Source organism: Thermobia domestica, chromosome 16 (genome assembly GCF_964235325.1).
Source record: "Thermobia domestica chromosome 16, izTheDome1.hap1.1, whole genome shotgun sequence".
NCBI lineage: Eukaryota > Metazoa > Arthropoda > Insecta > Zygentoma > Lepismatidae > Thermobia > Thermobia domestica.
Window position 1 is genome coordinate 143,600,887 of NC_137469.1, and position 24,392 is coordinate 143,625,278.

At 36.3% G+C, this 24,392-nt stretch overlaps 1 protein-coding gene across 2 annotated transcripts in view; it reads left to right on the top strand.

The window, feature by feature from the left end:
- LOC145673466 (phospholipid-transporting ATPase ABCA3-like) overlaps nucleotides 1–24,392 on the top strand; it is a 312,570-nt gene that overhangs the window by 245,986 nt on the left and 42,192 nt on the right. For both annotated transcript variants that reach the window (XM_081743188.1, XM_081743189.1), the window contains exons 18-21: nucleotides 14,626–14,917; nucleotides 16,021–16,146; nucleotides 18,962–19,189; nucleotides 23,412–23,684. In XM_081743188.1, the coding sequence (XP_081599314.1) occupies nucleotides 14,626–14,917; nucleotides 16,021–16,146; nucleotides 18,962–19,189; nucleotides 23,412–23,684 (919 nt within the window). The remainder of the gene's footprint in view (nucleotides 1–14,625; nucleotides 14,918–16,020; nucleotides 16,147–18,961; nucleotides 19,190–23,411; nucleotides 23,685–24,392) is intronic.

Genomic DNA, 24,392 nt, shown 5'->3' on the forward strand with positions numbered 1-24,392 from the left:
ACACGAAGTTTCACTGTATGTTCATAAAAATAAACCATTTTGTCATTCATCAAATCATTTGCAGTTGTGTTGAATTCCTGGAATACTTTAGTTCAGTGCTTCTTCTTTTTTTAAAAAAAATGATTAACTTAAGGTTAACATTAAATGAAATAAGGATATGCGTATTACCGACGCAGTAAACTACCATATACTATTCTACCTGTGTCCTACTTTTCGTTTGTTAGAATCTGGTCACTCTAGGATGGGCGAGTTTTTTTGAAACTCGATTCGACTAGAAACAGACATCTTTGAGCTCGACTCGAGAACTCGGCTCGAGAAATTTCCTTCAGCTCGACTCGAATTCGGGTCGAGTTTCAAGTGGAATCGAGCCAAATCTGGTGTGAAGTTTCGAGTACCCTCTTCAAGTATCTTGCATGGACAATATAGGTTATTAATTATACTATTATTATTATTATTATTATTAATTATAACAACACTGTGTTTAAACATGAAAGGTAGGCGGTTTGCATTTGAATACTAAAAAGCTAGTTGATTGCCAACCTCAGTAGTCGTGAAGTCTAGGAGTCAAGGACATTGTTCACGAGCTTCTGAATTTGGGTTGAGGGTCTAGGTTGAGTATTCGGCCTCGAGTCAAACATTGTTAAAAGTTATAGGGCACTGGCCAAATATCTTCAAAACTGCTCGCCCCAGGTTTAGAATTGTCAACGACTTGAGCAGCTCGGCTCACAGCTCATTCACTATCGACCCGAACCGAGAAGTGAGCCGAGTCAACAGCTCACCCAACCGAGTCGGCTCGAGCTATCGGCTCAGTTGAGCCGAGTCGGTCTCGATATTGAGACGAGAAGAGATGCGAGCAGTGTCCGCTCTCGTGAGCAACACTAAAAGTATTCCATATTACTGTTTAGCTCACATTTCTCATGGCTTTCGATTTCCAGTGTAATCAGGACATGATTTCAAAACGAGTTAAAACGAGTGAACCATTTATCAAACTCAACTCGACTCGAAACTAACGCCAAAAACGGTGAGTCGGCTCAGAACTAGACTCGACAATATTACCTTCGACTCAACTCAAAACTCGACTTGAATCTGAGTCGAGTTTTAGCTTGACTCTTGCCCATCAATATGCGTTAGAAAAAATGATTGCTTATTATTCTTTTGCTAAACTAATTATATAATAATAACAATGTTGTTATGTAATATTGAAAATACAGAATATTGAGAAACATGACACTACAACTAATAAAATGAGAACACATTAACTAAAGGTGAATCAAAACTTGCCAGTAATTCTACAATCGATACATGCTTTTTAAAGCTAGTTATTCCAAACTCTATAATCCACGGGACTCTAGGATCCGCAAACTGATCTGAAAAAACTCCAATATTACAAACCATCAACAAACTATTTTCTAGTAATAAAGTAGGCCTGCTCATCAGAACAGAGTTTATTTACATTAACCCCTTACTCTATATCGTTAATTATGGTACCCTAGTTGTTAACAAAACTTCCCGCCGGCGTACCACTTTACTTTTAAATTCTGTCCATCATCATCTTCAGCTTTTAAGAAGAAGTATCTTTCAAATGTTCGAACGGTAAAATATTTTCGTTTTCCATCTTTATAAAAACAACACCAATCAAAGTAAAATAGACTATCGGTACAATTGCGCTCGTAGTTCACTCAGTGAATGGATTGGAGCTGTCAAAATCTATGACAAAACTTTCCAGGTGCTTGCAATCAGTACATGTGATTTCCCTAAGCCTATCCTCATCTTCCAAAAACAGCAAGTGGTACTATGATCTTATCTGATTCTTTGAGTGCCGGTGACTGACTGTCGGTCAGTGACATCGTTCATGCTCCATTGCCCCATTCCGAGAAATTCACGTACAGGAAAGAAACGTTTGTTTCCGAAAAATAATATACATATATTGTAGTTACTCATCCGAAATGTAACGCGAAAAAAGTAATGCAAACTAGGTACGTTACTTAAAAATTTGTAACGCGTTACCGTTACAGTTACTTTGGAAAAATTGTAACGCGTTACTAGAAAACGTTACTTAAAAAGTAATGCGTTACAAGTAACGCGTTACTTGCGTTACGTTATTTCCCAACACTGGGTACTATTCATATAGACTAAGAAAAATACCAAATTTCAATTTTATATATCAACTGGTAGTGAAGATAGGTCTGTGTAAAGTAGGGAGAAAATGCCCAAAATAGCATGTTCAATGCATTTTGATATTGGAAATTCAGCTCTCTTAATTGAACTAGCGAGCTGGTTCAGGTGTTATTTTACAGCATTTTCTATGCCCTTTTCTGTGGTATACAACATAGAGACTAATAAAGAATTTGTTTTCAAAATCAAAATATAAATATTTCAAAAGTAAATATTTTAAAATTTTGAAATCAATTCCATGAATAGATAGTATTGTTATAAAGCGCCTGGCAAAATATGAATTGGGGCCGCGGTGGCTCAGTGGTAGAGCGTTCACCTCTGGTGCTTGGGGTCCCGGGTTCAATCCCAGCCCCCGCCAAGTGAACTTTGTGGTGGACAAACACCGTGTGCGTGGGTTTTCTCGGGGTTCTCCCGTTTCCTCCCACCTTCTTCATTCCACCATTCCATTCATTACTCATCATCACCGTCTCCTTTAGCCTAACCGGCATAACCGTGGGACGTAAAACTCAAAGATTTCATTTCATTTTCAAAATATGAATTAAAACTAGAGTTTTCATTAATATCCTATATCTAGCTGAAAAATACAAGGATGCATTTTTTTAAACTCGGAATAAATATGAACACTAACATGAAGAGTATAGTAATGGTTCTAAAACATATCATACCGACTTATAATATGCTGGTAATACTTATTACCTCATACTTTATAAACTAACTTAAAGGTAAGTTAAAGTGCTGATATTTTTGAACTTTAAAATAATATTAATACAAGTTTCACAATTAAAAATGTTACTGTAAATAAACGTGGTTTTTTAAAAAGTATACATATAGCACTGGTACAACAGCAGGGTTGGCTGCTTTAAACCAGATTTTTTTATTATTATTATTATTTTAAAAAAATGGTGTAAAATAAATGCCACAAATCGTGTGAATTTCATAGTGACGTTTGGCATATATCGAATCATCTGTGTTAGTTGAATCTAATTTTCGCCTTGTAGTTAAAAGAGTCCCAATGAACTCACAAAATTTCTCCCAGCTGGAAAGCGACTAGTGGTTCAGATGCTACTTCAAGTAATATGTCCAATCCTTCATAGTCTTGCTGTTACATAAAACCGTTAAGCCTAAACAAACCAAACTGACTGAAGCAGCTTTAGAGGGTAGGCATGCGTTCATTGCCAAGCCTTCCCCTTCCTTAACTACACAAAAGAAAATCTCAACGAGTCAGAATTTGCTGTTATCTGTGATTTTTCTGAAAATTATAGCATAATGCTATAAGATGAAGCACAAAGCTACCACTGGACAAGCCAACAGGTCACAATCCATCATTTTGTTTTATATTTCAAATAGAAAAACAAAGTTGAACAAGTTGATTATGTAGCTGTTTCTAATTGCCTAGAGCACAATACAGTTACTGTTTACACCTTTCAGAAAAGGACTCATATCATTTCTGACATCCAAATTTCAAGAACTTCCAAACAAGATTCTTTTATTTATCCGACGGGTCTGCCACGCAGTACAAAAATAAGAAAAACTTTTTGAACTTCTGCTTCGTGAGGCAGATTTTAAAGTGAGAGTGGCACTTTTCGACTGTAGCACATGGGAAAGGACCTTACGATGAAGTACGTGACTCAGTAAAGAGACTGGCAGCTCGTGCTAGTTTGCAAAGGCCCTAATGACAATCAAATTCTGATCCCAAGACAACTTTTTGAGTGGGCAGTAGAAAACATTACCAAAGTAAACTTTGCCTACTCAACCGAAGAGAAATATACTGAATCTGAAATGTTCCTGGAAAGTCGCTTCGATCAAGCATTGACTATCAAAGGAACACAGCAATATTATGCATTCATTCCCAAAACTACATCAACATTATTGGCGAAACACTTTTCAGATGGTTTGCAGGGTTGGGAAAGGAAAGTGTCAAAATCTCGACATAAACTTCAATTAGAAGACATACCAGGCTAGGTCACCGCTCTCTATGAAGGAAATTGGTGGCTTGGGTATGTTTTACAGAAAAATGAAGAACTAGATGAAGTAAAAATGACTTTTCTTGATCCACCTGGGCAATCTTCATCATTCTTATATCCAAAGAACACTGGGGTTCAGTGGATATCTGTAGTGGATGTTCTGACAACAGTGAATCCTACAACTCCCACTGGAAGAAGTTATATTCTCCTTGAAAGTGATGTATGCCGAACAAATGTGTTTTTTTCAAACTTCAAATGATGAACATATCCTACTGTTTATTGAAAAGTTTTACTTGGAATCATCTATGCTCTATCTTCAGGTGAGTGTTCATTTTTATTTTCACAGAAGTGTAAAACTTAGCATTCTTGTGTTATACCCTGCGTACAGATTATTCTTGAAAAATCAAGTATTAGTATTGAAATTCTTTAACAAAGAACTCATTATCATCCCAAATTCATATTTTGCCAGCTGATTTACAACACTATGTATTCGTGGAATTTCAAAATTTTAAAGTATGTACTTCTTGAAAAATTTTGAAATAAAATTTTGATTTTGATTTGAAAAAAAAAATGTAGTAGCCTCTATGATGTTGTATACCACAGGAAATGGCGTGAAAAATGCTGTAAAATGACACCTCAGGCAGCTCGCTACCTCAATTAGGAGAGCTGAATTCCAATTACAAAACATATTGAACATGCTATTTTGGGCATTTTTTTTTTTTCAAACTTTGAAAAGAGAAAAGTAAACGTTGTGATTGGGGGAAGTAGGGGTGTCGCTGACCCTCTTTCTGAATTCAAAACTATCGGAAACATTTTAAATGGAATATAATCTAATTAAATATGAATAAATGGATTTTATAATTCTAACTTCAAATGCTTGTTGTTGGGTTGACTAATTCATATCGGAGTTTCGAAGAAATATCAAAACTATTTTAATGACCGTGCGAGTAGCGAGCGACAACTCCCAGTCAGAACCCTTCTTTTCAGGTTTTAGTAGAAATAAAGAAAGAAAGAGTGAGAAAGAAAGAAGAAGATAGGAAGAGGGAAAGAGAAGGAAAGGAAGAAGAAGATAGGAAATCTGAGGAAAACGAATTACTGGATAATTGTGGAAATATGGTGAAGAACCTTGAATCATTTCTGAAAGGTAGTCTGTATTCAGAATGTTATTGCTCAAGGATTGATATTGTAGGGATCCGGAAGAGACACATGTTTACTCATACAGCCCCGACCTGGATCCAGGCAACTACGCCAGTGGGACTTGCCCCGACCCAGCCCAGGTAACGAGAAAGTTTAGTTCTATTGTTTGTCCGTTATTTTAGAGCGAAGGTTACCTAGTATCCAGTCTCAGAACTCCAAGATTAAGGGATCGATCACATATTTGAATCAGCCAGGAAAGCAAAAAAAATATTTCGAGTAATGCATACTTTTGTCACCAATGAGAATTTTGGTATTTCTGAAAGATCGTCGTTTATTCAGGCGTATCCTGTAATTTCGGCTTTTCTCCCAGATCCGATTAAAATTTGTTTTAGACTATCCTTTATGACCTTAGTCATGCGTTATGAAAACCATTACAGTAAACCAACGTTAATGTTACGACTTACAGCTAAAAATTATTACTCAGTCACACACACATACACACGGGACAGCGTATAAACAAACAAAAAAATATTCTAAAAGAAACGATCTAACTACATTGTTCTATACAATTTATTACATTTAGAAAAAAAATCGGCAATATATATGCTAGATTGAACAGCAATGTCTGAATGACTACGAAAGTGTGTATATATATATATATATCGGGTGTTGCAAAATAAGTGTTACAACTCTTCGGAGGTGACTCCTGCCACTGAGACAAGAAAAACACTTCTCTTGAACTTTCGGCTATCGGACATAGTTTCGGATCTACAAGGTGCCGAAAGCGTGGGAAAATGACTTTCGGACTCCAATAATTCGGAAACTATCCAACGTAAAGAGGGCGGGTAAAAAATTCACTGAAGAAGTCATACCTGTTGTATTGAATTTTGCGTGTTTCACAATCCTACCGTGCACGCGCAAGGGATTCCCCAAAGGAACATGGGAGTCCCAGATAATCTGCCAAAGGAAAATTGGTCTAAATGGATATAAATTGATAAGGTTTTTACCAGTAACAATAATTCGTTTGTATAAGTTGATATCTGGAACAAATACAAAATGGCGGACACTATCAAGGCCTTTGTGTGTGGTTGCATAATCGCCAGGTACGGATGCTGGCCAACAGTGACGTTCTGAGTATTAAGTGTAACGAATTTGTTCTCAAATGCTCTAGAAAGACATCTGGAGTGTCGGTAGACAACAACAGATGAAGCAGGGTGATTCACATGTGTGGAAACACGTAACGAAAAATGCTCAGAAATGCACTCATACTCAGTAAATGTGAGTTCAACACTTATTTTGCAACACCCGATATAATATACATATTTATATCCACATATATTAACAAAGATATTAGTAGGAAAACATTTATGTTACACAAACCTTATTTACGTAAACGAATATATTCTTATATTTTGTAATATTAAAAAAAAAGTATGTAAAGAATTAGATGAGTCCTTTCTCATATATAAAATTTACGTTTCATTCGTTCATTCTCTTTATTTCTTTTTTTCCTTTCTATTTAATTTACGAGTCCTATCTCGTAACAAGCGATGAGTGTCAATATCACACAGACCGTTAGACACTTTTACTGTGTCCATTCATTTCGCTATCCCTTTGGCGCGGGAGACCCGGGTTCGATTCCCGGCGGGAGCTCATGTGGTTCGGATTCCACGTTAATCAGTAGGTCCACGTCTCACATAGCCTCGCTGCTGAAAGGGACGCTAAACTAAAATTCAACTCAACTCAACTCATTTCGCTATCATATTTTTATATGCATATGTACAGATGGTGATTAGAAAAATGGAAACACCTGTAGTTGGCAACACGTCAGATGTATGGGTTGGCAGTGGTATCGTGGCGCCCGCAGCGCCGGACCGCTGGTGGTGGTGTGTTAGATCGGTCTCCATACTACGTCAGGCGCAGTGGAACAGCAGTGTCCAGTGGCTGCAGCAGACGGAGGTAGTGTAAAATGGGAGACACCTCAGATTTTCAAAGAGGGCAAATTGTTGGTGAGTGGTTATGTGGAGTGAGTGTGACGGCAGTGGCTACTGTGTTAGGTGTGTCGCGTGGGACAGTGTCGAAGGTGGTGACGGCCTACACAACACACGGGAAAACCACATCGGGGAAGCGGAACAGTGGGCGGAAGAAAATCATGAGTGACAGGTCACGCCGGGTATTAAAGCGCATTGTCACGCAGAACCGTCGTGCCACTGCGGAGCAAGTGACAGAGGAACTCAATCAGCACCTCCCCCACCCTGTTTCGACAATCACAGTCCGCCGCGAATTACATGGCATGAACTTACGGGATCGTGTTGCACGGGCCAAACCGCTCATCAGGGACCATAACGCTTTCGCACGCCGCAAATGGTGCCGCGACCATGCAATTTGGACCGTTGAGGACTGGAAACGTGTGATATGGTCGGACAGTGGCGGCGGTTGGACGTTAAAAGTGAGGGGGCAAGACATGATCTGAATATTTGTATATAAATGTTAGTTTTCCTGGTTCTTTCTAACATTTTGTTTGACGAAAGGTTGTATAACTAATAGGATACTATATTTTCAGTTAAAATACCGTATATCGTATATAATAGTTTATTAAGTAAATTGAGAAGAACAACGCAAGTAGATACTAGCCCTTTGTACTCTTAAACAACGAAAATGTAAGAAGAGATTTGATTCCTTGCTCACCCATCTTAAAATTCTGTCTGGAAAATTGTGTGATCAGATTATTTAATAAATTTGCAAAACAAATAAATAGAAAGGATAATATTAATCATAGTAATGAATAATGATGCTTGTTTTGCAAAAGTTATATTGAAACTGAGGATTAATGAAAAACTTAATATTTAATTCCACACATGCTATTAAATGTATGTTATTACTCTTAAAAAATGAAAGGCAGTAAATACTACAAGCATATGCTACGACATTTAAAGAAACATATTTGCTTTTGCAACTTCTTGAAATATGTTCGTTGCCATTAGGTGCAGTTTTCACTTTCTTGGAACACATCAAAACACAACAATTACTTAGAATCAATCCACACTTCAGTTATACAAAATAAACTTAAAACCTAGAATTATGTTCAATTTACTAAATTTTATTGTATATACACTCGTACATCCTTAAACACAACACTTCACTCGTATATTACACTACAAAACAATGGAAAAGGTAGAAGTTGTTTCTTATCACGCTCTTTTTAATCGATATTCCGTACTTTAGAAAGAAGAAAAGACATTTTAGGAACTGTCAATTTTTGTGCAATTAAAGAATAACTTGTGAAATAGGCCCTACTTTTTTGCATAATGTTCTTTCGATTAGCTTCAAAGCGGCTCACTAACATATCGAGCCCTTGTAAGAAGAAATGAAAGTATGCTGAAATTGTGCTCCAATAGGTTATTTTTTGGAGTTATTTTCTGTAGCGATTAAAACGCAATTACTGTAGCTTTCTTTACTCCACGGGAAGACAACCAATACGTATTCACGCAACAGCAAATATTATATGGCAGCATTTTTTCCTATTAATCAGTAACACATACAAAATCGTTACATTTCCAAATGAAACTATATACATTAATTGATTACTTAAAAAAAGTGCGGGGGCAACTGCCCCCCCTAATCGCCGCCCATGTGGTCGGATGAGCCACTCTTCACCCTATTCCCAACCACGGGCCGTGTTTATGTGTGGAGAACGCCCAAAGAAGCTTATGATCTGCAGTGTCTCCGCCCAACTGTGAAACATGGCGGCGGTTCGGTGATGATGTGGGCCGCCATATCATGGTTTTCATTGGGTCCTGTGGTCACACTGAGCGGACGAATCACTGCCAACGATTATGTCGCAATTTTAGGAGACCACTTGCATCCTATGGTCCGGATGTTGTTCCCGGACAATGACGCCATCTTCCAGGATGATAATGCACCCGTTCACACAGCTGGCGTTTTTGCAGCGTGGTCATTTCCACCTCCATCCTCTCTCACAGAACTGGCCGATGCCCTGCACAAGGAATGGTGTAAAATTCCACTTGTTACCATTCACGACTTCTATGCCTCCATCCCACGTCGCATCAAGGCTGTTCCGAAGGCGAAAGGTGGCCCGACACCATATTAATCTGGTAAGTTGCAATTTCGTTCAGGTGTTTCCATTTTTCTGATCACCATCTGTATATATATTTATGTTGATCATTACAAACAATACCGATTTCCTTCGCAAGAGCATTTGGGACACTTTTTCCCTATTTAGGTTGTAAGAAACAAAGTTTTCTCTCTCCAATTATTGAGGCTATTTTATATCCTCGGTCAGTCAGTCACTAGTTATTTTGTAAATCAACACTAAATCATTATATCCTTCAGTAGACTCACACGCTACTAAGCTTAAACTGTCAATTTCTCATTCGTGGGGGATTCAAAATTTTATTAACATTATTCGTCCCCTTTTTCGTTCGGAGATTATGTATATCGACGCACAGAGGTTAGGGTAAAACACACTGATTAGGTTGTAAAGGTTCGGATAAGAGGAACGGATTTTAGACGAAAGATTGGTTCAAGGATGTTACGTTGGTGAACTTAAAAACGGACTTGATGGCACTTCAGAGTTACAAAATACGACCTGCCCTCATCCCACATTACATGCAATTTATATTTTTAAAAATGAGGTTAAAAAAATCACATATAGCATTCAGCGAATCTACAAAACATAAACAAAATTATTTTTGTATGCGGCGACATTTCTGAAATCAATCTTTCACATTCGTCGGACTATAGCAACCAATAATCGTTCGGGGTAAGTACTAAACCCTTTATACATATTCATTTTCTCAATTCAATTATACAGTTTACTTCGATATCATATTCACGTTTCACATACATTCACATTTGGTCATATACATATATTTTCAATAATTATCTGTACATTATACCCCGACAATAATTATCTGTACATAAGAAAAACCCCGACAAATAATTCATTAATAGGTTGCAACACTTTCAACAAAGGAGAATCTCCGACATCCCTTATAATCGATGGATTTTTCCGCGCATAAACATAACATTCGTGTTTTAATATATTTCGTTTAAACAGTAGACCCTTGATGTATAAGGCAGGCACGTTCACATAATTATAAACCTGGAGTGTTAATTTCAATAATGGGCCCAAACTTCTACAATGTTAACATTTATTAAACCTTATAGCAGGAAAGAAGAAGTACCTAGTAGCTTAACATAGAACTTCAAACGGACAATGACGAAAGAATGAGAATAACATTATGGTGTACCGAACCATCATTCACCCCGCGGTGGGTCAAATACGGTAAAAAAAAAAAAAAGACCCTCGATACTTCACGTCGATGAATATCTCCACGAAATATGTCCCACGACGTCTCAATTATTAAATTAGGTTCAAAAGCTATATACTGAATGATCAATATTTGTAATGTTCAATACTTGGGGGGGGGGGGGGGGAAGGTGGAAATTAAAAAAAATAATCTTGAAGAAGAAAATAGAGACATAGCTGAAGGGAGAGAGAGAGAGAAGCGGCGCCAAAGGAATAAGCTAGAACACTACGACTACAAAGATAAGTGGTCGAATTTCGTCATAGAACAATCCATAGCCAAGTATACTTATATATGCCGAAAAGGTGGCTCATTTAAATGCGTGGCCCAAAGGAGAAGCCTTGTTGCCAAGAAGCAAGTCTGTGTCTTGTAAATAAGAATTTCACAAGTTATTGCTTGTGAAATTATTATTTATTAACCGTAATTCGGCCCAGACCAACAAGGGAAAGGAAAAGAGGGGGAAAGGGCAAGATTGTCATTGCCCTGAATTTTAAAATTTCTAGAACACTAAAAAAATATCCGACCCCTCAGAAACTAAGAATTCAGAGGACAGTATGGGAAACTAGAGTGAAGTTAATAGGATAGAAAAACCCTAACTGGAAGTTTGCCATATCTCACCAGTGGCTCCCTTTTTCGCAAGAACGCCACGCCTTGAGGTGTCGATTAATTTCCATAGCTATCTACTTTAAGACTAAGAGAAAATGAAAAATACCTGCTGAGGAGAGAGAGGGTCGACACCCGGGTACGAAAGTACCGGAGTTTACTGTAATTAAATTACGAAATTGTTTGACTCTTTCCATTTTGTCACCTCTACAAACAAGGGTAACTTAGTTGGAATAGGTGACTTGAAAAAAAAAATAACGTTGCAGGTTAACCTCAAAAGAAATGCATATAATTCAACGGCACCACGTTTTTAAGCAGCTGTTGTACTTCTGTGATTGATTATAAAATATTTCGAATGGTTTATTATATGATGTTATTCACCCCGCTAGACTTGATTCTCAACGAATAGCTACTATTGCTCCTGATTGCCAAACTGCGAAGTGCTAACATAGTCCGGTCACTAAAACACACCTACATCCTCGTGAGAGCTTATAGTGTAGAAGTCAGTGCTCAAAATATCTTTCATTATACGTAAATACTCATCACTTTACCTAGCGGTAAATAAATACATTAACCATATACATTTAGGGATGTCCTATTATTCATTCAGATTCAGTTTCATATCTTTATATATATATTATTTATCTTCCTCACACTGTATAACATATATTCACTAGTGGACACCGTATACTTTAAATAAACTAGAGAATGTTCAAAGCAGTCATATCATATAATTACGACATATATATGTCACTACAAGATTAATCTCGCGCGGACCAATACACAAAACATCTCACGAACCCAGACCTTCTTCTATCAAATCCAAACTATATACCACTTCACAGTTTAGAAATGCATATAGGTTCAAAGAGCAACAATATTACCAACGATAAAATTAATTAAATGCGTTTCTATTCTGATGGCAACAATGAGGTTTAATCTACAGCACGAATCATCAAACAAAGAAGAAAAAATTTTTGCTTCGTAATCTAAGAACGGAAAAAATATCATATATCCTAGCTTCTGCTTAATGACCAACGTAAAGTTTATTCTTTATTAATATTTTAATTACTGGTCCATACAGAGCGTTGTAATTTTGAGGAAAGCTCAATTTGGAGACAATTTACCTAACTGTTCGTGTAGATAGTCCTCATTTTCGAGCTGACCAAATCGTTATGGTTCGGAGCAACAAACCACTAGTTCGCGAGAGCGACGGAAATGGCAGTAGTAGCATCTAAATAGCCTATGCACGATCGAATGTGCCCTTGTACTCTAAGTTACTATATAATATTTTTATGGATTTCAACTGGATTTTAATACCTTTTACAACGAACAAAGTATGAAAAATCATATAATAAATGATACACTGTCCCTACTTAAACATGTCACGCTCTCATTCATACACTGTCATAATACTACATTACACACACACTAAATTCCACATAAACTAAAACAAAGATTAATACATGTTATTATATATGTTTATCAACACTACTACGCAGTTACATTATACAAAACAAATAGTATCCAAATTTTACCATATTAATAATCAGCTCTGTAGGTTGGAAAAGGAAGTGGCTAAAATGAATCAGGGCCCCAAGAGACCCTGCTACCGATTAACTCATGGTTCTTTAAGTGACTGCCAAAATAAGGAACTGTGCAGCTATCAATGGAAAGGGGACCGACCCTCTTCCTGTAAGGAAAAGAATCCCTAAGGATTTTCTCAACCCATGTTTACTAAGACGATGTTCAATTTAGGAGTAGATGAGAACCCCTTAGTTTTTGTTTACACTGACATATTAGACATTACTCTAACTACAAGAAAACCTACCGCCATGTTAGTGATTAGCAAAAAAAAAAAAAAAAAATCACACTTACTACATATGCAAACTGAAGCTACACTTGGACAGGTGTATTGAACCCTAAATTGAATTTTTGGGAGGGGAGAAAAGGAGACTTAAATGTTGAGATCACTGACACAAAAAAACTTGAAGATTTTCCAACACTATTCTGAAATGGTCCACACACTATGATGAATCCTGTCCATCACTATTTATATGCTGCAAACATGGCGTCTTATGAACTGAATACTATATTTTACAATTTCTGCGTGTTTTCACTGATGAAAATAACAGTTTATGGCTCCCTACTACGTCCAGATGATTTAACTATTGTTTAGAACTAGCATTACCTCGATTTATTTCGTTTATCTGCGAAAATTTCCCAAATTTAGAAGAACTGAAGTTACAGTGTTGTCCTTGATTTACGCTGCGTCTTGGAATGGAGGTTCTCGCGCCTTAATACCTTAATACCTCTCGCGGAGAGAACAAAACGAATAGAAAATGGTAAAATCTTTATCAAACCGGATTTCAGAGAAGATATGGGCATCTCAAGAAGGACGAGGGGGGTCCAAAATATTCTGCCAAAATTTAGATTGGTAGATTTTTCTAAAAAATTTCTGCCCAATAGCGGGCCTAGATTTGTATAGCATTAAGATGATGATTTCAATGTTTCCCTATTTGAAATACCCATATGCTAAATATTATCATGAAATAACGTACGAATAAAACTATTATTCCCCAAAATATAGTTACTACTAAATTATCCCGAGTTTCCACATTAATTCCAAGTATAATCAAAATCAATTGAATATCATATATATATCGAAACCTATTTCGGAAAAATTGGCATGGTACAGTAGGTGATAAAATTAGTGGGCCCCTCCGAGCGGAGACCACATTACATAATTATAATGGTACATTACAACTTTACAAAGCCCTGTCTTCAATACCGGTTATATATAAAGTTGAAATTTGGTATTTTTCTTAATCTATCTAGAGGGTATCTATGTACCTAATTTCATTAAAATCTGAGATGGTGAGGTTAAGTTACTGTGTTGAATTGATATGGAATGACGCATTATTGATAACCTTCAGTTATTAAAATAAACTAATATGTATTTCTTCTATTAATATTTAAATAGAGTTAAGACAGTTTTAATTAATATACTTTTAAAATATTTAACTGGCATTAACATATGCTCAAAAGATTAAAAAAAAAAAAAAAAAAAAAAAAAAGAAAGAAAGTTATTTCTAAGTGGAGTGCATAATCCAACGTAAAATATACAGTCACGAGAAGACAGGAAAGAAGCAAAGCACCGTGACCTTCCGGTACTCTTAAGAGTTACGTTTGGCACTTAATATGCAAGAACGAAACATTTTTCATTAAAGGGACTCGAAATATATCCAGTCAATTATCTACCTATACTTGATGTTGTCATGTGTGAGTAAAGCAAAATTGGCATTCCTTATCTTATAATGTAAAATTCGGCTCAGATCATCAATTGTAACGTAAGTTTTTCTGTAAATTTAATTTTTCTTATATTGCCATCGATGATATAATAATTTTTGTTTCAGTTCGATTATTCGATGCATTACTCAAGATTGGAAGGTGCTGTAATGGTTCTGTGGAGTTTCCTGCCTCCAGTAGGGTTGTTAGTGTTTGCTAGCAGCTTCATTGTGCTCCCCGTTATTGAAAGGAGCAGTCATGCGAAACAACTACAGCTAATGACGGGAGTGAGGCCATTGATGTATTGGGCATCTTGCTTCGTATGGGATATTGCAATCTATTTGTTATGCGTATTTTTTTTGCTGTTCCTTGTACCTCTGGTTGACCTTAGTGGAATGTTTAATCATGTCGAAGAATTAGGTAAGAACTTTTTCTTTTTACAAAAGGATCTTTGCATTCAAAATTTTCATTTTGCTATTCTGATTAAAGATGGAATCTAGTATTACATGGTTCCCAATTTTTTAAGTCATGATTCACTTCGTACATATGGTCATTATCCCGTAATGCATAATCTTAAATTCAAATCCTGGACACGTGCCCGATGCAGAAAGAAGTAATACATTATGAGGTGGCTCCCTCTGACTTCTATAGGTTTTCTCGGTCACACTGTGTGGCATCCCTCCCTCCTCCTCCTCCTCCTCCTACTACTACTACTACCACTACCACCACCACCACCAGGTTCCAGGTACAATTGTTCTAGGTTTGATTTTGCTGATTTCTTCTTCAAGCCTATTTAAAGTGTTCTTACTTCGTGAAAATTAAATTTTGTCACGTATAAGTTTAATATGTAACAATTAAATTTAACTTAATCAGGGTGTCTATCGGTCACGAAATCAGAAAACGGTCATGAAAGTCAAGAAAAAATCACGAAATTTAGCTTTTAGGTCACTATTTTTTCGTCTGTACAAGTATAAGTATAGATTGGAAAATTTGGTTTTATAAAACGTCAAAATTCGCCACCAAAAATGCCTGTGGTCGGCTTTAGACGGTACCAAATCGCAGGCAAAGCACGTTTCTATCGCATGCATGAAAATTCGGCCCAATTCGCACCCAAATTTGTTCTTGAAAATCTTACTAAATTTTATGGTTTGGTAAAGAAAAGATCACGAAAAAGTCACGAAATTTCATTTTGGAATTTTAGTCGACACCCTGTTAATGTATATACCGTACAGTGCAAATTTATTTTGAAAAGTGAGCTGGATCACAACCTTAATATTCAAATTTATGTCAAACTAATTTTCTATATAAACTAATGGGCTAAAAATAAAGGTGGCGTAGGTTCTCCGCACCATTTTAATTCTGTATTTTAACTAATAACTGATATACATAGGTACATTTATACGTCCTAACATGTGCAGCATATTAATCCATTTTCATGTGAACAGTAGAGTTTTCGAGGATTAAAAAACGAAAGTTGCGGTATAATGAATCGTATCTATATGTCATATGAATTTCTTTTGCAGTATCATTATTGGTAATCCTGGCTGGATACGGATTGAGTGGAATTACGTTATCATACGTTATTAGCTTCATTCGAAACAAACCTGGTAGTGCTTTTGCTGCTGCTATTATTATTAATTTGGTTGTTGGTAAGTATTCGAAGTTCTGCTTACATTGATTACATGACAGCTTGCGAGTTCAAGGTAGTAATATCTTATTTGTATAACTAATCGCATGTTCCTCAATAATTAATATTTACTTAATACTTTTATAAGAATAATTCAGACAGGCTGCTACCACCATGTCAAATACTGTTTTACTTTTGCTGTCTACTGTTTTAGAATTGATTGTTAGAATTAAAAATAACATAGTTTTCAAAGTACTTTACTATACATATTTTATTTCGTAATTATTTACTTTCACGTTGTACCGCGTATTTCCTATTAACACTGTATATGTATTAAAGGAATCCTCAGCTTTTACTATTACACAGTTTGATTGATACTAGATACGTAAACTTTTATATTTTCTCAATCTGGTGAACCCAGAGAAATTTATAAACAGTGTGCTTACAGAAATATCGTGTTAGAAAATACAGTAAAACGTCCCTCAACGGACACCTCCATAATACAAACTTTTGTGTCCTGTCAAAATATGTGTATTATTATGGGAATGAACCTTCCCTATTATGTACATTTTTAAATAAGGACATGAGCATGCTTCTTTTATCACTAACGTTTCGTAACCTCTTTATTAAAGACACAAATCATTATTAGCTCATATTATTTAGCACAGAAAATACTTTCAGCACTTTGAAAAAAAAAATTCTATTGATCCCTTCAGAAAATCGTGTCAAAATCAAAATCAATAAGCAAACTTCAATTAGAAACTAGCGTCCGAAGGGTTAGACAACAGACAATTATTGCACCCAAGAAATTTATGAAACTGTCGTTGTTCGTTAATTCTACATTTTTAATATTTGATAATAATATTGCATTTCTTATTAGGTTACTTTTACTTTTAATCGAGTCATTAAGCGAATTAAGGAACTTTTAGAGACATGACTTATCCTTAAGAAGAAACTATTATACAATATTATATTTTGCAGTACACGCTCATACGAGGGGTGATCAGAAAGTAAGGTTACAAAACCTGTAGTGAAACATGTATATATTATCTCATATAAACAATACAGCTAACATATAGTACATACATAAGATTATTTTTCGACATAGTCTTCATATTGGTGGAGGCACTTGTCGCATCGTGGACTGAGTTTGAAGATTCTCTCCTGGTAAAAGTCTTGTCCTTCCGTGTTTAGCCACGTTGTCACGAAGTTATTATCTCCTCGTCTGAAGCGAAGCGACGGTCTCCTAGGTGCTCCTTCAAGTACGGGAACAGGTGAAAGTCGCTTGGAGCGAGGTCCGGGCTATAGAGCGGGTGGTCGATGATGTCCCAGCGAAACTGCTTCACCAGCATGGTGGCCTTCTTGGCTGTATGCGGGCGCACCTCGTCGGTTACCAGCTGCAGACTTTCGACACCATTTTGCGATCTGCTGACGAGACATTACAGTCTCTTCGTAAAACCTCTTATCAGCTGCCGGTGAATTTCAGCCGCAGTTACATGTTTCGCGTACAGAAATCGAATAACTGAGCGGACTTCTTTGCGAGACCAGATTTCCAAACGAGTCGTTATTTGTGCGCCACAAATAGCGCCGTAGGTGGCGGGTGGCTGAAACTCTGCACAGTTGCCAACTCCATGTATTCAAATTAGCCACTCCTCATTTCTCTAAAACAAACGGAACTCCAGAAATATCGGCTTTGTAAACTTAGTTTTTGATCCTTCCTCGTATAAACACATCCATCAGCGATAATTTTGTTTCCTGGTTGACAGGGTTTTCCCATCATTCTCCTAGTACTTTGTTGTATTCGGGTTCTTTTTCGTAGAAAATCTTTTTTGTATATCTTAGTTCAGTCAGGATTTGGTGGAAATAATATCCACTTTCGGTAGCTGTTTTTTAATGAAGACTTAAAATCTTGTTACAAGCAGTGAAAGATACGAAGTTTACAAGTTTCAATAATTATAGAATTCTCATCCAGATATATGGTGAATATGACTATTGTCAAATCTACCTTCAGAGTGAAGTAACATATTATCACCGAAGTATTTATATTAGGACATTGCATTGACTTTTTAAGAAGTCATGTTGTATACATGTGTTCTTTACTTGGTCACGTAGACCAGTTCATAGGTTACATTATTGACCAACAGAAAAGATGATTAACTTTATCATAGAATACACGTGGGGTCTATCAACATTCTACAGCAACTGTGATTTTAAACATATACATTTAAAAGAGCAGCTTCCTTTTATTTGATATTAACAAATTTAATATTACATATTCAAACAAAACCCATTTTATTTACACGTGACTCTGAACATTGAGTTAACTTATAAAGAAGAGGTGTTGTTTTAGTAACATTAGACTATGTGTAAAAGAAATAAAAAGAAAATAAAAAATACATTTATAAATATATATATATATCGTTATATATATATATATATATATATATATATATATATATATATCGTTATAGATATATAACAACTTTAAACACTGAGTACAGTATTTTGATGATAACCTATATTTACACTAATAACTAATGTATTTACTGTATAATGCATAGAGTTACCACATAAACTGTGAGTAATCTAAATTTGTGTAACCTCTCTTGAACAGACACCACATTTATGACATATAATAATATTTACCCCATTAATGTCCGTTGTATTGTAAATTATAATTTATTTTTTATTAGTGTAAGAATTTGAGTGTATTAAGCTACAAATAAAGTAGAAGATTCTTCTTTTTTTTATATCTCGAAGACGTAAAGCCTCTGTTTCTGACAATCGATTCATTTCAAGGATATTCATTTTATAATAATTTTGTCTTATTTACATAGGAATTGTGATGATAATTGCTGCCTACATGCTGGAACTTTCAAAGAAATATGAAGATATAGGGCAGGCTTTGAGAAAAGTGTGTAATTTCTTAGCTTATTTCCCATTGACGTATGCCCTAATGGCCTTCTCTAAATTGGTGTTCTCTAACAATAAATGTAACATTGTACCAAAAGATGTATTGGAGTCTGTGTGTAGGAGTGGCAATGCAGGAGATATATCATGTTGTGGTGAGTATGAAATGTTTAACCTTGTAGAAACATTGTAAAATTTACATTGATTCCAAACACGAAACGTCAGAATTTAAGCTTGATTTTTGTAACATATCTCCTGGTTTACGAAGTGTTTCCCTTTATGAATATAAATGACATCCTAAGTAATTTTCGGAGAACTATAATTCCATCGTGTATTTAATCTTCAGCATGGGAACGGGAACGATCCGCTTCTCTCCAGTAATACTGATAGAAAGATTGCATAAATACAAAGCGTCCTTTCTATTGGCCGAGACTGCAACATAATAAGTATCGGCAGTTGAGATAGCACCCTGAGTAAAGTCGACAATGGATAACATTAGCAAATAGCACAGTGTCCTGAAAAATCCCTTCCTGGATCTGAAATTGACATAAACTTTATTTTTTAATTAATATTAATAAAAAGTAAAGTTCTTCAATTTCTTTCGTGCTTTTGACCGTGAGAGCAGTCCGGTTATGCCCTGCAAACTTCAACATTTACTTACTGCCACATAATCCATGGGCGGAGGAAAAACTAAAAATCAAACAAATTAAATCAATTTCTTTTGATTACTAATTTATCATGACTACAATAATATTCTTGTATCATAATGACGTCTATAGAAGGTTGATCGAGCTATTTCCGACCGATTTTGAAAGTGTACTTTCCGTATGAAAAGCAGTGTCGCCACTACCAGTTACGTTCTATTCTTCACCAGTTGTGTTATAGCAACGTTGTTAAATCAGTCGGATATAAACTGATCAACTTCCTGTATTCTTTGCTATAACGATTGTTCAAAGTGGGTCCGTCCACATTCAAACTTTCTGATTTTTGTGTAGAAAATCGCATTAGCACGCAGAAGTGTAATTCTGGAGACCTGTCATAATACCTTTAAGTTCGTACATGATGTAAGGATTATTTGTATAGATTCTTAATTTTATAAACTTTCCTAACAGCAGTCGTATATGTTAAAACTGGGAAACGCACAAACCGTCGTCCTCTCGAATTGATTCTGTTGTTAACCTCTACAGTCCCAAATTGTTTTCAAACGATGAAAAGATTATTTTTGCTAATTATTCGTGTGTTCTGGGATAGAATAAACAGAAGAATACATTACTTGTAAAAAAAAAAAATTGCTTTCGGATGTACTTTATTGGTTAGTGCTCATTTGCAATAATTTCATTCTAGCGATTTCAATGTAAGCTTAGCAGCAACTAGCATAATTTAATGTGATTTTTAATTTGAATTACTTTAAACAAAGTCTGATTTCTTATTCTAATTATCTGATTACAAATCGCTAGAACACTCATATATGAAACAGTTTGGTTACTTTAGAACATAATTTTGGTAATAATCCTTTTTTTCAAAGGAAATAATAATAATAATAATAATAATCATCATCATCATCTACATTTTAATCTCGCTGAACAACCTTAGAAACAAATTGTATGAATAACTGACTCTAAATGTGGCATGCAAGAACGAACTATTCTACTTTACATGGAAATTTTGGAAGCATTTTCTGTTTGGAAGGCAAAGAAACACGTTACATTCTTTGCATCATACTCGTGATCTTCCTTAACAACCTACAAAGCAACACCGATGTTGTATCTCTCGTTTTACAGGTTCGGAGCAATGATCGTTTCCGTCGTATCTGCAACCTGTTACTAGCATGGCAGATGGTCGCTTACGTTTCTGTAGTGCTCCACTTCCGGTGAACTTGATCGTAGTCTGCCTACCCTTAAAGATACGGCATTAGAGGAAAAAGATAGAAGCTCATGTGTAATACTTGATTTGAATTCCAACAAATCCAACATATCTTTTTTCGGGATGGCAGCAAATGTACGGTCTCTTTTGTATAAAATTTAACTCTTTGCTACAACAAAATCCAGGAAATGTGTATACACTCGTATCGGCCACTTTTGCCTTTTCCTAGCACTCCAGTATCGCGAGATAAAACGATCGTGTAGATCGATGTCACCCTCTTTTTATTATATCTCCTTACAACCATTGGCCCTTTTAATATAAATATGTGCTTTTCTCTCCTTACTGTATCTTAAAACGTGGTCCACCAATTGATGTCCATATGCTGTAGACATCAAAACATTCCTGTTATCCATCCACTTTAAAATAACAATATTATCGTCACTTCTACAAACTTCACCAGTTTCACCACGTTTCACGTCTTTCTCTCTCTTCAGCTTCTTTACTGCACATTAGTTCTGTTCGGTAATACTGTACTTACACAATAGACACCATTCTGAAGTAATGCATATGCTAACTTTACGCTTGTAAAGAACCTATCAGTGTATATTACCTTGACATCATCTACTTCTTCTGACAAAGCTTTTACAACTGCTTCGCCAACACCTGGGGGGCGCGGTGGCTCAGTGGTAGAGCGTTCACCTCTGGTGCTTGGGGTCCCGGGTTCGATCCCAGCCCCCACCAAGTGAACTTTGTGGTGGACAAACACCGTGCTCGTGGGTTTTCTCGGGGTTCTCCCGTTTCCTCCCACTTTCTTCATTCCACCATTTCACTCATCTTTCATCATCACCGTCTCCTTTAGCCTAACCGGCATAACCGTGGGACGTAAAACTCAAAGATTTCATTTCATTTTGCTTCGCCAACACCGTATAGATTTGCATCTGAAGGATCAAATTAGGCGCCTAGTATCAAAATCCGCCACATCCATTTCGCTTAGTTTCGAGTAATCTCGCAAAACGTGCAGTGAATCTCCATATACGCGCGTGCAAAGTCCCATATTTGTACTAGTTTTTAGTATGGAATATTAAGCTTTTAACCAAAATACTGTTTCCATAGAATTCCTTTAGATGAAACATAACAAGCGATATATAACTCAATTTCGTTAAAAAAAAAAAAAAAAAAAGGCTGTTGATATTAGGCGCCTCAAATATTCCCTTTCCTTGATATATTAGAAAATTCAGCATTAGTCCGTCAGGAGCTGCTAAAGCAAAATTTTTCAGACTCCAGGGTTTTGATCGAACATACTGTTTTTCTGAGTCTGACTTTCTCTTTTCTTTTTAAGTGCACTGAAAATGAGTCAACAATCTTAAAAGCTTGAAAGTGTAACTCAAATATCGTGGCTAACCTTGTATCACGAACTAGTTGAACTTCGAGTTTCAGTATGCACTGTATCTTTGTCGATGACTGCGTGATACAAGATAAAACTGTTCGTATTGGAGTAATTCATTATGTATCCTTCAGCATCCACCGACAATTATTGAAAGTATGTACTTAGTATATTTAATGTCTATCTAGAAGAGATAGTGAAAAAGAGTTTACATGATGATGATGGCATTTCGGTAGGAGGTAGAATGATTAGGTGGATAAGATTTGCAGACGATATGGCGCTTGTTGCAGAATCTGAAAAGAAAATCAATAAAATGTTAGAAAAAATGAGAAAGGGCTTTGAAGAATATGGGATGAAAATAAATGTTAGAAAGACAAAAGCCATGGTGATTGGAACGAAGGGGTCTGTGTCAAATATAAAAGTAGGAGGGGAGAAAATAGAACAAGTGAATAGTTTTCGATATCTGGGTAGTATTCTTAGTAATGGCATGAAGTACGAACGTGAAATAAAAGCAAGAATAGGAATGGCGAAAGAAGCCTTTAGGAGGAAGAAAAGTCTGTTTTTTGGGACCTTGAATAAAGAGTTGAGAAAAAGACTCATAAAATGCTTCGTGTGGAGTGTTGTACTGTATGGGGCGGAAACGTGGACATTACATAAAGGTGACGAAAATCGACTGGAAGCCTTCGAAATATGGGTGTGAAGAAGAATGGAAAGAATTAGTTGGGTCGAGCGGAAAACGAAGAGAGTGTTAGAAATGGTGAGTGAGAAAAGAACACTTCTAGATATTATTAGGAAGAGAAAGAGGAACTGGTTGGGACATTGCCTAAGAAGAGATTGTATCATGAGGGACGTCCTAGAGAGTATGGTGGCGGGAAAGAGAGGGAGGGGGCGAAGGAGACTACAATCAATGGATGGTATAAAAACAAAATCATACGCGAAGACGAAAAAGTTAGCGGAGGATCGTGGAGCATGGAAGCTTCTCAGCTGCGGCAAGTGACCCCTCCCAATAAAGGCAGAATACCTATGATGATGATGAATATATTTAGTGCTTTTGATCATAATTATCATGTAAGTACCATTTATATTCATGTTATTTCGATTTTTATGTGTGTTAAACAATAACGTTTCAGATGAGCTTTGTAAACCAGTAGACAGATGCCATGAGCCGAAGCCCTATTTAGCATGGAATGGATCTGGCGGGACGCAGATTGGGAAGGAAACCTTTTTCCTATATGTGGACTTTTTGATCTATGCTGGCTTGATAGTTCTTATCGAGTTCGGTGTGATACGAAAATTGGTCGACCTGATCGAGAGGAAGATTTACAAACCTAGAATGGACGATGACTTAGATATATGTGACGATGTTTCAGTGGAGGAGCAGAAAGTGGCTGAAGAATTGCCAAGTAAGTATACGTTTTACTAGGTGCTCCTATTCTAACATTGTTCCGTACAGAGTGATATTGCGTGATAATGAAAAATAATTTTAGACTTCCAAACTAGGCTATAGTATGTATGGGAAGTCTTCCAAACTATGCTGTAGTATGTATGAGAAGTGTTCCAAATTATGCTATAGTATGTATGGGAAGTTTTCCAAACTATGCTGTATATGTATGAGAAGTTTTCCAAACTATGCTGTAGTATGTATGGAAAGTGTTCCAAACTATGCTGTAGTATGTATGGGAAGTCTTCCAAACTGTGGTGTTGTATGTATGGAGTCTTCCAAACTATACTGTAGTATGTATGGGAAGTCTTCCAAACTATGCTGTAGTATGTGGGGTCTTCCAAGCTATACTGTAGTATGTATGGAAAGTCTTCCAAATTATGCTGTAGTGTGTATGGAAAGTCTTTCAAATTACTGTAGTATGTATGGAAAGTCTTCCAAATTATACTGTAGTATGTATGGGAAGTTTTCCAAACTATGCTTTAGTATGTGTGAGAAGTCTTCCAAACTATGCTATAGAATGTATGGGAAGTCGTCCAAACTATGCTATATTATATGTAGAAGTCTTCCAAACTGTGGTGTAGTATGTATGAGAGGGAGCTATATCCATCTGTCGACAGGCAATCAGAGCAAAAAATGTAGGAGTTAGCAAGGAACGGTTTTACTGATA